This window comes from Denticeps clupeoides, chromosome 3 (genome assembly GCF_900700375.1).
Source record: "Denticeps clupeoides chromosome 3, fDenClu1.1, whole genome shotgun sequence".
NCBI lineage: Eukaryota > Metazoa > Chordata > Actinopteri > Clupeiformes > Denticipitidae > Denticeps > Denticeps clupeoides.
In genome coordinates, this window is record NC_041709.1 from 11,398,339 (window position 1) to 11,410,723 (window position 12,385).

The following is a 12,385-nucleotide window of genomic DNA, read 5'->3' on the forward strand; positions in this document are numbered from 1 at the left end:
TGATTATGGGGCCGCTTCCTTAACTGCTAGGCCACCACTGCCCCTGAAAAAGGACACATTTTGTTGTGTGCACGGTGTGCTTTGCTGTGTATCACAATGACAATCACTTCAATTTCACTTTAAATAATTTACAGTGTAATAATGAGCACCATAAAAGGCTCTTGATGAACACATCAAGAGCCTTGGTATGTAGTAGGGGTGGTAGTAGCCTAGTGGGTAACACACTTGCCTATGAACCAGAAGACCCAGGTTCAAATCCCACTTACTACCATTGTGTCCCTGAGTAAGACACTTAACCCCAAATTGCTCCAGGGGGGGACTGTCCCTGTAACTACTGATTGTAATTCGCTCTGGATAAGGGCGTCTGATAAATGCTGTAAATTTCAGTCAAAGCGAACACAGCACAGATCCATCCATTAGAAACCTCAAGAACAAACTAATGCACCAACCAGAGCTCTTTAACAGGTCTGTGCTTGTGCACAAAAACACACCATCTCTCTTTCTCTGGCGACTGCTTGTTTTGTGCGATGTCTGGACATGTGCCGGGGGTCACTACATCTCAAACCAGCAGGGGAGCCGGGCAGGCACACACATGGCACAAAAGGCCAGAAGTGGTGGGCACTGCTCCTTGGGAGGTCTTACTGACCAGAATAAATGGCAGAACAAACCTCTTGCTGCGTGACATGACCTCCTCTCCTTCATCCAATCTTCATTTCGGACAGTCACAGCCACAGTCTTCTACAGGACAGACCCAACCTTTGCTTTTCTTGCCACGCTTTCCCAGCAGCGGGACACTTGCTAAAACAGTGTTACTAACTTCATAACAAGGGCACCCATACATTTTACTAGAGTGAATAGAATTAGCGGGACAAATTTGTGTTTGTTTGTGTTTCATTAATCCCTCACATTTTCCTATCCGTCTTTGTGGTAAAATAACTTAAGCCTGTTTATTTTTCCTGATTGCAGTAATGCTATGCATAGAATGCAATAGAATGATCTACGTTCATGAACTGAGCAGCAACACTTCCTGTCATTTCATGACAGCTGTCAGTATTAAACAAGATAATCGATCCTATATGTGGTGTGGGAACTGTGCCAATCAGGCTGATTACAGCAATGAGCAATGTGATTATTATTAGTGGATTAGTGGGTTTATGAGGCGGCTGAGCACCAAACAAGGACTTGAAACGTTTTTCATCCTACAAAAGCTTAATCACGGAATTAAGAAAATCTCCACTTTGCAGGTCCGGGCCATGTGTGTCATTTAGCCCCATGCAGTCACCTCAAAACAAACAAACACTTAATGCCAAGGACCGTGAGGGGCAGAGGTCACAACTGTGACTGAAACAGATCCAGTCCTTAAGTAACACACAGAGATATGAGTTTTAAAATAACTCGAAGCAAAGTTGTTTCTCCTGTGCCCCTCAAACAAAGAGCAACAAGCTTAACAGTCCTTCTACCTTTATACAGAATATTCAGAGATGTGCAGTAACATGTTCCCAGGAGTATACTGCAATGAACAGACAGGAGCCGAACAATAGATTTAATCACATAGATTTAACATGTATAACATACAGAACAGCCCAGTTTGGGCATATGCATTTTTTAATGAATAAAGTTCATGGTACAAAGACTTTGCTTTGCTCAGGTGTTTCCACTAGAGGCTCAAATTGTCCAAGTTTTCAGTAGCTCTGGAAATGTGGAGGGGTAAAGTCTGTTTTACTTGCTGCCCCAAATTCTTTAATCAGGACGGAGGTCTGTGAAAACAATTCACAGGAGGCAGGGCAGAACACAAAAGTGAATGGGGCTTACAGCCTCCTAAGGCAGGACTTTGACAGATTATGGAGAAATATTTGGCATATCCTAGTAAATCAGATTAGTATTTTGCAATTCTTAACAAGTGAGGCTGAAATCCGCAGTTGAGATGAATTATTCATAATTGCAGATAATTCAAGCAGAAGAAAGGCCATGGAATGGTGAGCTTGCACGACACAAATCAGCCGCAGACTGCAAAGAGAGAAAAAGGTCTGCTAATCAATGACTTTGGGGCCATTTTGTTAATGCAAATGTAATTAAAATGTTGAAACTCAAACCAACAAAATGGCACTGAGGTGCCACTGAGCAAGGTACCGTCCCCACACACTGCTCCCCAGGCACCTGTCATGGCTGCCCACTGCTCCCTCAGGGGATGGGTTAAATGCAGAGACCACATTTCTCTGTGTGCGCTGGGAGCTGTGCTGCGGTGTCACATGTGACAATTAATCACTTTCACTCACTTTCACTGGGATCAGTACCATTTTTCCAGCATTATATTAGTTGACAATCAGTTTCTAGTCTCTAGTGTAACTGATAAAATAAAGCAGAACTACTAAAAAAATAATGTGCAATATGTAAAATTTTGCGGGCAGGTCAACAGCATAGATATAAAAAAAAAGAAGCCCTCATGCCCACCTTTTAAGAGTCGTCAACAGGCTGTATTCTAATTACTACCATAATTACATTATCAAATCATACAATCCTTTGTAACTTTGTTACAGAGCTGTTGTGGTTTGTCTCATTTTAACAGTGTACTGTGATATAGTCACTCCTGCTCTTTAGAGGTTGCACATGAAATTCCAGGCTGTCAGATTGGGATTTTCTTTGCTGCTCTCACCATTTGTCTGTCATCAGTTATTGTTGTTTTCTCAGGACGACCTGTTTGATGCCTCCCTCTCAGAACACCAGTGGTTTCTTTCTTTTTTTTAAGACATTCTAAATGGTTGGACAGGCTAATGTTTGAGAAATACCGCTAATGGATTGTCCCCCTTTTCTCAGCTTCACAATGACATGCTTTTCTTCCATATTTGGCTCTTTGTGGTCTTCATGTTGCTATACCCTTAACCACAAACTAAAAAATACACTCACATTTGTGAATCGAGCGCCGTCAGGGAAGTTTCAAAAAGCCACGAATAAAGCCACGGGTGTTCACAAATATATATATATATATATACGGTGGTCGGTAAATGCAGGGTTGTCGGTTTGTGAATCCCCTTCACTACCATTGTGTCCCTGAGCAAGACACTTAACCCTAAATTGCTCCAGGGAGACTGTCCCTGTAACTACTGATTGTAAGTCGCTCTGGATAAGGGCGTCTGATAAATGCTGTAAATGAATAAATGTAACTGCACTGAATTGCCTTTGTGAATGGTGTTACTTATTTGTAAATCATCAATTACATATTGTGAATCTTGTTACACTGAATGATCTGGTGATTTGGTGAACAATTCTTTTAGAGAACTGATTCATAAGATTCAGTATATCTAAAAGAACTCACTAGCCTGGGTCATTGCTTCTTTGCACTGTTTGAATTAAACTTTATTATTCACGACGCGACGAACATTTGAATTAACTTTAACCATTTACAGAAGAGCGTGTGACCAAAACAACAACAACCACCGGGCGAGGAATCGCGCTACTTACAAACACGTCAATTTAAAGAGTATGTACAACGTAAATTATAACAAGTATATGATAACGTTATAATCCTGTACTTGTCTTACAATCGTAAAAATGTTAGCTGCTTTATATGCTGGCCTCAATCCTATGGTGACAGACGCCTCGCTTTTCTGACTAGCTGGAACTAAGTAGCCAGCAGTGGTCTTAGAATTGATAGATATTATGTCCTTTGGTTAATGTTCAAATAAATAAAAAAGCTGCAGTCAAATAAATCGCGCGTCTGTCTTGAAAAGGGTATTGAGATACGGGGCTAAGCGCTGCTAAGCTAACTAGCAAGGCAAGGCAAGGCAGCTGCTGACGCCGGTATTCCTGCTATTCTGTATTTATTATTTGCTAGAGAGTTCATATTAACCCGTAACTCTAGTCATCGTAAGAGACAGACATTTATTCTCTTGATCAAATGAAACGATAACACGTGAGAGAGATACGTTATACCCACAATAACAAGGCGTGATGTATAGATGAAATACGATACCTATTTTAGTCTATATTAGTGGAATTGAATGTGTGGGTCCTTTATAGAAACATCCTATATCTTTCTGAGCATTAAAATGTGCCACAATTGTTATTGTGTTGTAATGGTTTTCATTTCTTTTTCAGATTCCACAAAGATATTTCCTATGGGGGGACAGGCGTTGCGACTGTAACTTGGGCAAATTACATAGGATTGGCCCTTGGGGCTAGGAGCTCAGTCTCAGTTAGTGATATCACTTCCGAGTGTGTGATGGCAACAGAAGAAATAGAAGGAATTTGCATGATCCCTGAGGTGGCTGGAATCAAGGCTGAGCCAGTGAACGTTGGCATGGGCACTCCAGAGGAGACCCAGTCGCAGAACATGGCCATGGGGATAAAGTTTATCTTGCCAAACCGCTTTGACATGAATGTATGCTCACGCTTTGTCAAGTCGCTTAATGAGGAAGACAGCAAGAACATCCAAGACCAGGTGAACTCTGATCTTGAAGTGGCCTCTGTCTTGTTCAAAGGTGAGACATGATCCTACATGTACATGTCTTTGGTTTTCACAGCAATTGAATTAGTTGATTTGATTTAGTCTAGATGTAGTTGTGTCTAAATAATAAACGAAATACTTTTTCATTATGTGTACTCATACCCACACATGCTACTTGCATCTTCACAATTTTAATTGTTTCTTTCTGCTGGTTTATTCAGAAATTAGAAGAGGTGTGCCTCAAGGGAGAAAAATAATAATAGTACTTTTTAACAAATTCAGTGATGAATTGTTACCTGTTTTTCCTTTTAGCTGAGTGCAACATCCAGACTTCCCCCTCTCCTGGGATACAGGTGCGGCATGTGTACACACCATCAACCACCAAGCACTTCTCTCCCATCAAGCAGTCTACCACACTTACAAACAAACACCGTGGCAATGAGGTCTCATCCACACCCCTACTTGTGCACTGTAAGTCCTTCTGTACAAGCAAAGGACAGACTGACTCATGCTGGGATATGTTTGGCAAAAAGTATTATGCATTTGTGAAAGCAAACCTTCAAAACTGTTGGCTTCATTGTTCAAATAGTGAATTAAGAATTCTGTTGTGTGGTTTTCATAAGATATTAGGAATTTCTGGATGTCATTTGAGATCATCTGACATTTAGTTCAGTCTGTTGCTTAGACTGCGTATAACCAGTGTCTGTACAATAGTTGGGGGAAAAGATGTGTGTGTGTGCTGTTAAGCAAATAAGGCAATTATAAAAGCAAAAACTTGCCTAGAGTTCCACTTTTAGCTGCTTTAGCCATTGAATCTCTGCAGTTGCTATGTTGCAGTAGGAAACGAACATTTTAAAAAGGAAAGGACATTGAAATATACGCAACAGAAGAAAGCACAATATCTTTGGTAATCTTTCATTGCAGCCCTGTCTATTCATCAACTTGCTGCTCAAGGAGAGATGGTGTTCCTCGCTAGCAGGATTGAGCAAGGTATTGTGTTTCTGAAATGACTTTGTAAACGAGTTAGAGTAGACGATGGTGAGATGATTAACAGATTAACTCTGTCATTCTCTTTTCTCCCATTAGAATCTGTGATAAACCTGCAGGATGAGGAGGGCTTTACCCCTCTGATGTGGGCAGCGGCTCATGGGCAGATAGCTGTTGTGGAGTTCCTGCTTCAAAATGTAACGTGATCAGTCAGTGGGGTCAAATACAAACTAAAAAGTCTTGAGGCCTTTTGTCTCGTGTATGGTGAACGAGAAGAGGCAGTTCAATTAAACTCATCATTCTTTTGTTTTTAGGGAGCTGACCCGCACCTCCTTGCTAAAGGGAGAGAGAGTGCTTTGTCACTGGCCTGCAGTAAGGGCTACACAGATATTGTAAAGATGCTGATTGATTGCGGAGTGGACGTCAACGAATATGACTGGGTGACAAAGACATATTTATATTTCTGTATAAAGCCTTGTATTTAGTTCCAGTGTACAGTGCTTATTGATCGCATAGCTTTTTGTTAAGAATCAATTTTGTATGTATTTCAGAACGGAGGGGCACCATTGCTTTATGCTGTTCATGGTAACCATGTTCGCTGTGTAGAAATCCTCTTGGGTAAGACGGAGCTCGCCCCTGTTTGATGCATAACTATGCAGGCGCAGTCCAGTGAGTTTGTCTATATGTATGTTTTTGTGTTTTTGATTTGACAGAGAGTGGAGCTGATCCAACTATGGAGTCCGACTCTGGATTTAATGCGACAGATATGGCTGTGGCAATGGGCCACAGAAACGGTAAAAGCCAAACTTATTGTTATTGTCCAACAAATAAGGCAGTTTAATTGTGCTTGTGAGTCACGTTTCAGAAATGTACATATTTAAACATATTTTGGTTTTGACAATTTTCTGTGGGGCAAACTCAGACTTTTCCTCTACCACTTGTTGCTGCGGAAGTTGCTGCGGATGTTTACTGGAAAAAAAAGAGCCCTGCAGTCCATAATGTGTCAGTGCACTCTCTCTGCCTTTCTGCTGCAGCAATCAGACCTTGTGTCTATGTTTTGACACAATTATTCAAATGTGGCGACTTAAAGGATTTCCTTTCGAGTTGGAAGGCACACGCGGCCTGTTTAAGGACAAACATCAAGCCCCTCAGTGAATTGGACAGTATACAGGGCTCCAGACATGATGTCATGTGTTTAGAAACCTGACTGCAGCCAGGAGCCAGGTGCTAAACTTAATCACAGAGCCGCTGTGAAATTAAACAGGGGGCGATTTGCAGGCCTCGAATGCACTTGTACTAAAAAATGCTGCACCTTCCAAAGCAATCGGCAGGGTGCTTTTACAGGCATAACTACCGATAAATAGCCATTTTCCAACATAACTAAGACATTTGACATATCCTGAGTGCATCACTCATGTGCGTTTGCTTTATTTTTAGTTCAACAAGTTATGGAAGGGCATCTACTCAAGCTGCTACAAGGAATAAAAGAGTGAACGGCGGGATTAAGGGCAATCCATCAAGAGGGGAATTACAGAACGGATACTGTCCCTACCGAACGGACAATCAAAGATTTCTACTGTAGGAAGAAGCTTCCAATTCTGCACGTTTACAGGATATAAACAATGGTCTCACCAGCGCATCAACAATGGTTTTTCTACGTTCTCAGTGTGGTGTTTTCTTCTTGTGCAACAATTAGGCTACAGCGAAAACCATCAAGAATCTTTAGGCCTATGAAGGCCTGCTCTGGCTTTGACTGAAACATTTGTTTAGCGGCCATACCGCTTACCAAGTGTAGAGAATTGTGTCATACAAAATGTACGCTTAAATGTGTATAGATGTGGTTGTTGTGAAAAGTGTCATATTTATTTGTGTGGTATGTACCGTTTTAATTGAAAGGGTTTTAATTAGGGTCTGATTTTGCTCATTTTAACCGCTCCGCCTTCTTATTTAACATTGATATACATGAAGTCCGCTTTTATTCCGATTAATCACGGGTCTCACTAATGTGATTAAGTGAGTTTCCCCAGTGTGTTGCAACGAGGGAGTTAACCAGAAACACCTCCTCCCAGAACCTGCCAACTGTGTCCCCAGAGACGTTCGCCTGGGGACAACAAAAGAGCCCACTTCAATAGAGTTCAACATGTGTTCAATATTTCAAGCTTTCGTTGTATAACAGTGTAAACACAAGGAGCTGAATGACAGATTACAAAAGAACATTGTGTAGAAAAAGCAATGCAAATGATGCTTGAGTGTTTGGTGCTATTTGTATTGTAAATAAATCCTCATGAGTGCCACTCTTGGCCTATGCTTGCCAGATTTTAATGTAAATTTTAACTAAGATTTCACCTTGTTACGGTTCCCTCAAAAAAGGTGAAAGTAAACTACTTTTAAACTAGTTTTGCTGTTCATGCAGCCAGTATTTACAGCGCAAATAAGTTCCAGAATTATAACATCTGACCTGTCAATATTGCGCAGGTCATTAGAAAAAAAATCTTTGTAAACCACTAATTGCCAGCTAATATGTGTACAGCAATCAAAAGACGTTTTGACGTTCCTTTAGAGGGCAATCTCAGAGCTCAAGCTACAGATCCAGTCCAACAGGATCCCTACCGGGAGACCTGCCACATTCTTACTGATTGTTAGAAGTTTGCCAGGATTTAGGAGCGCCCAGGGGGGAAAAAAAAGTAACACCTACGTGTTACTTTAAAATGTTATAAAGTCAGGGTGAACTCTTTAATCTAGAAAGTCATCCTAGCTGTTGAAAAAGTTAATCTTCAATCTCACATTCAGGTTAGCACAAAAATAAAAAACAGGACCAGCGAGTTTTCAATAAGCTCATTTTGATGGAAAAAATTTATTCCAGATATCTGTGTGTATTTCATACAGGCTGCAGAGGAGTAGGCCTCAGTAACACAGGAGACACTGTTAAGACTTCCTCCATACATAGAACACACACACACCCCTTCCCCTCTAGCACGTTCTCATCTCCATTCGGGACACGCTCTCACACTTCCACAGCCCACCCACAGGAACAGCAGTGCACGTAAGTAAGCAAGAGTTAGGTGACGTTGTAAAATATGAAAAAAGAAAATTGAGGTGGGGGGAGAAATGGTCCCTTGTGAGCCAGCCAAGCGGAGAGCGTAGACACCGAACATCCATCCACCCTGGTTAGTTTGCCTCGTTCTTTGAAGCCTCGTCAAAATTTTCCACAAGATCTGAGGGGAAAGGGAAAAAATTAAATAAATAAATAGCCTTGTTTGTCATACCAATTTCACAAGTTTTCCTCATGGGGAACAGCGATGAGAAAACGCTCTTTAAAAAAGGCTGCAAGCATTTTTATGAAATGTGATCACAGGGATGGGTTCATGCTCTCACAGGGAACGACCGCTTGGGCACACGTAGTCTTATTGATCGGGGCATGTGAGTGATAAAGCAAGCAAGAGAAACCATCAGGGGACTGGAGGTCCACAGCTGTAAAAATGGTCCCACTGAGGATCAAAAGCACTTTTGAAATCTGATAAATGAGACTTCTACAGCAGAGTGGGAATGAGAAACACTCGCTGAGGTCTGTGCGTAATTGCTTTCAGCAGGAAACGGAGAGGGCTGAAAAGTAATAAAACACAATGGCATAAGCAGTTAACCCCTTGTCATCACTTCCTGTTCATTTAAATAAACGTCAGTGATAACTTGTAACATTTCAAGAAACTTGGACTACGGTGAAGTAGAGAGGTGAACCGGCTCTTGAACAGAATGGGGGTAATTGTAATGGCAACCGCATGTGTTCACATCATCCACCTTCAAAAAGAAAAGCAAACAATGCCTTCAAGTGCAATAAACACCGAGCCGGCTTCAAATGATGAAGGCAGACAGTTGAACTCATGGACACACCGCATCTGTAAAAAATCAGGCCCTTTCACATAGTACAATGGTATTATCCCACTAAAAAGCCACAGATGGTGCCCCCTTCCATATTTGTACCTTCAGAAGAGGCATCTGAACCTTATGAGGTAGTTAACTAAATATGAACTAGATATAACTAATATCTGGTTCATAAAAACAAAAATGGTAATGTCAGATATGTGTGTGTGTGTGTGTCCTAATACTTTATCTGAAGTCTCTTTCCAAAGTTCAGCCTTGGTGCAGAATTAGCCATTTTAATCCAGTCCCACAATGAGATTCCCCAGGATGCACCATTTCAGTGCTTGTAGCCTTAAATGATGAGGAGAGCGGCCTATTGAAGTGAGTGGGCGTTCGCGGAAATGACCAACCACAATTTACATTTACAGCATTTATCAGACACCCTTATCCAGAGCGAGAAAGGGGAGGTAACCTTTCCCCTTATGATGACATAAGGGGAGACATTCAAGATCAGATTGTCTGAGCTGATGCTCTCTGAATGGCCAAAGCACGGTTTGGACCTATTTCTAGCCACTGCAGGACCCAAGACAGGCTAGGGGAACTCACATTAATGTTAAATAATCTTACATAGTGAAATATTCATAATATGGGACCTTTAATCTATGAAGGGGAAATGGACCTCCAGTGTTGAACAAACAGCATATTAACCCTCACCTGGAACCTCATCATCCTCCTCCTCTCCAATGGCTGTTGGTGCTTTTCCATCGCCAGCTGTAAAAGAGGCAAAGTATGAAGCAATCAGGGCTGGATCTTTTCAGAGATTCGTTAAAGTCACACGAAGACCATGGTAAAATGCGAAAGACCTATAAATTAAGACACTAGTGCAATTATGCAAGAAAATCACAACAATTTGAAAGTCAAATTGCTGACAATATTGCAGATAATTCCAATACAAACTAACAGATCACCAGTCACAAAAATTGAATTATTCATTGGTTTGGTCATCTTGTTCAAACAGTATAAGTCTTTACAAATTTCAAAGTCCATACCAAATCCCCTATTTAAATCACATTTTTCAAATTGTTCACAAATTATGCACACTGTTTAAATTTCTAACACTTTTACTGAGTGGCCATAATGTTTTCTAGTCTGGTCATTTGCTAAAAGGAAACATGACTGGCAGGCTGAAGTTGTTAAATATGCAACAGGATCTGTATGCAACAAATAGTGAGAAACACTTTTAGACATAAATATGCCATTAAAAACCTTTGTGGGAATCAAAACTAGTTCATAACCAGCCTAAATTATAAGAGTACTACTAAACAGGTTTACACTAAACATGGGAACGGCGACAGCTGCAACGCTCTTCATAACCCTCCCCCCACTGCTGCCCACAGACTAAACTTCACGGCAGCCATCTCCCCACCACCAGGAAGTACCTTCAAAACCGGGAGATGAAACGCCCTGCACAGGTTAGTGGCATCAAAACACAGTGGTTAAATTTTACTCCCGTGCTCCCTCACACTCTCAAAAGTACCTTGTTTAGGCAAGGCTTCCGCGAGTCTCCTCAGGCTGGTGAGACTGTCAGCGCCCAACTGGTTAAGAATGCTGGGGAGCATCTCCGTGAGCTGCTTGGTCTCGGCGTGGCCAGTAATGGTGAAGGTGTTAGCTGCCAGCGAGGCCTGGACTTTAGGGTTGTTGAAGTGGATCACTGTCCCCTGGTTTGTGAACATGTTCACCTGGGATGGAGAGGCAGCGCAAAGTCGTGGGAAGTATAAAAAATATATAAAATTGAAATAAGCATTTCAGATTCATTTAAATGATTCCTCCCTATATTACCAACACGTCCATGATAAAAGGAAAGGTACCTCCTCAATGCCAGAGATGTTGTTGACGCCCAGTTTCTTCAGAGAAAACTGCAGCTTTTTATCATCAGCAGTCGCTGTTCTGTGGACGACCTTCTTCTTTCTGCGGGCGGTGCCCTGTAGATAGAAAGCGAAAAACAAGTTTATACGATAGAATCTTTATCCACAGGCTAGCAAAATTAAAAGAAACAAGAAGTGTCTTGACCCACCTTTCCGCCAATGCGGACTTGTGCCTGAAGCTTGGCTAATTTCTCCTGATTCATAATTGTTTCTTTCATCTGTTTGAATGAGGGGGGAAAAAACCGCACGTTAGTGATTGCAGAACACGTGTAGCCAGTAAAGCGAGTCCCGCTCCGGCTGTTACAGTTAACTACGCGACGCCGCCTCACCCGAGGCCCGAAACAACGGGCCCGCGTGGTAGAACTCAGCTCACCCCGACCACCGAGCCCGGAAACATTTACAGCAATCGAGCCGCTGCCAAACACGACGAGTTGAGCCGAAACGGGAACCTTTTCTTTTTTTTTTAGGTTCGTTGAGAGTCACTGTTTGAGTGAAGTAGCCGGCGCTGGCTAACGCGTGGCCGTAACAGGAGCCGAGCTAGCAGCGCAGCGTCTCCGCGTCCTTCCCCCCCACCGTCCGAACGAGACGCCGACGCGTCTTAATTGAACCGCGGACGGGAAGCGTTTTTCGAACCGAGACACGGACCGCGACAAAAGAGCGCCGCCGGGGCCTTCGGTAGCGACGCCGCTAGCGGCTAGTCGGCGTGCTCCGCCGGGCCCGTCACTCCGGCGCCGCCCGTCCGCCGCTTTTTACCGGGCTCCGCTAGTCGCCCTTCTCCCCTCCAGTTTTCGAGAGCGGGGCTCTACATTACCCAGCGCCCGGGACACGGGGTGCCTGTGCGGGAGAGAGAGAGAGAGATCGCTGGAGAGCTCCTGACTGACCTGCACGCCAGCGGCGACCAGCACGCGGAGACCAAGATGGACGCGAGAGAGGAAGGCGGAAGTGACGTAGGCTCTGAAATCCGGGGCTGCAACCCGAAACCCGGGTGATCCGCGTCGCGCCTCGATCGCGAACAGCTACCGCGGCCGATGTGACCTTTCTGTGCATAAACTCAGGCGTGTCCAGATGTCCGCGATGCTGCTGGTTTTGAGCATTTCAATGCCATGGAGAGTTTTTTTTTTACAATCCAGATTGTAAAGTTACGCTTCTAATTGCACAGGGCAATAAAGCG

General features: G+C 42.9%; 2 protein-coding genes across 2 annotated transcripts; one reads left to right on the forward strand and one right to left on the reverse strand.

Annotated features, from left to right (window-relative positions):
* The first annotated feature begins 3,404 nt into the window (after positions 1–3,404).
* On the forward strand, positions 3,405–7,725 carry ankra2 (ankyrin repeat, family A (RFXANK-like), 2). Its single transcript, XM_028974543.1, has 9 exons — positions 3,405–3,478; positions 4,096–4,478; positions 4,757–4,915; positions 5,369–5,434; positions 5,531–5,628; positions 5,746–5,871; positions 5,983–6,049; positions 6,145–6,225; positions 6,869–7,725. Exons 2-9 carry the CDS (start codon positions 4,220–4,222, stop codon positions 6,922–6,924), a joined length of 912 nt encoding a protein of 303 aa, XP_028830376.1. The 5' UTR covers positions 3,405–3,478; positions 4,096–4,219; the 3' UTR covers positions 6,925–7,725.
* A 529-nt stretch (positions 7,726–8,254) lies between these two features.
* On the reverse strand, positions 8,255–12,179 carry btf3 (basic transcription factor 3). Its single transcript, XM_028974545.1, has 6 exons — positions 12,096–12,179; positions 11,364–11,432; positions 11,158–11,271; positions 10,827–11,028; positions 10,004–10,060; positions 8,255–8,646 (listed from the first exon to the last, which is right to left on the reverse strand). Exons 2-6 carry the CDS (start codon positions 11,430–11,432, stop codon positions 8,600–8,602), a joined length of 489 nt encoding a protein of 162 aa, XP_028830378.1. The 5' UTR covers positions 12,096–12,179; the 3' UTR covers positions 8,255–8,599.
* Positions 12,180–12,385: the final 206 nt, after the last annotated feature.

What these genes read in the sequence shown, in the direction of transcription:
- btf3 (XM_028974545.1), bottom strand. Translation starts at nt 11,432, where the DNA reads ATGAAAGAAACAATTATGAATCAGGAGAAATTAGCCAAGCTTCAGGCA. An exon ending in AAGTCCGCATTGGCGGAAAG is followed by an intron (nt 11,272 to 11,363) that starts GTGGGTCAAGAC and finishes TTCTATCTACAG; the next exon opens with GGCACCGCCCGCAGAAAGAA. An exon ending in GGAGGATGATGAGGTTCCAG is followed by an intron (nt 8,647 to 10,003) that starts GTGAGGGTTAAT and finishes CTTTCCCCTCAG; the next exon opens with ATCTTGTGGAAAATTTTGAC.
- ankra2 (XM_028974543.1), top strand. Translation starts at nt 4,220, where the DNA reads ATGGCAACAGAAGAAATAGAAGGAATTTGCATGATCCCTGAGGTGGCT. An exon ending in GGCCTCTGTCTTGTTCAAAG is followed by an intron (nt 4,479 to 4,756) that starts GTGAGACATGAT and finishes TTTTCCTTTTAG; the next exon opens with CTGAGTGCAACATCCAGACT. An exon ending in CTGTGTAGAAATCCTCTTGG is followed by an intron (nt 6,050 to 6,144) that starts GTAAGACGGAGC and finishes TTGATTTGACAG; the next exon opens with AGAGTGGAGCTGATCCAACT.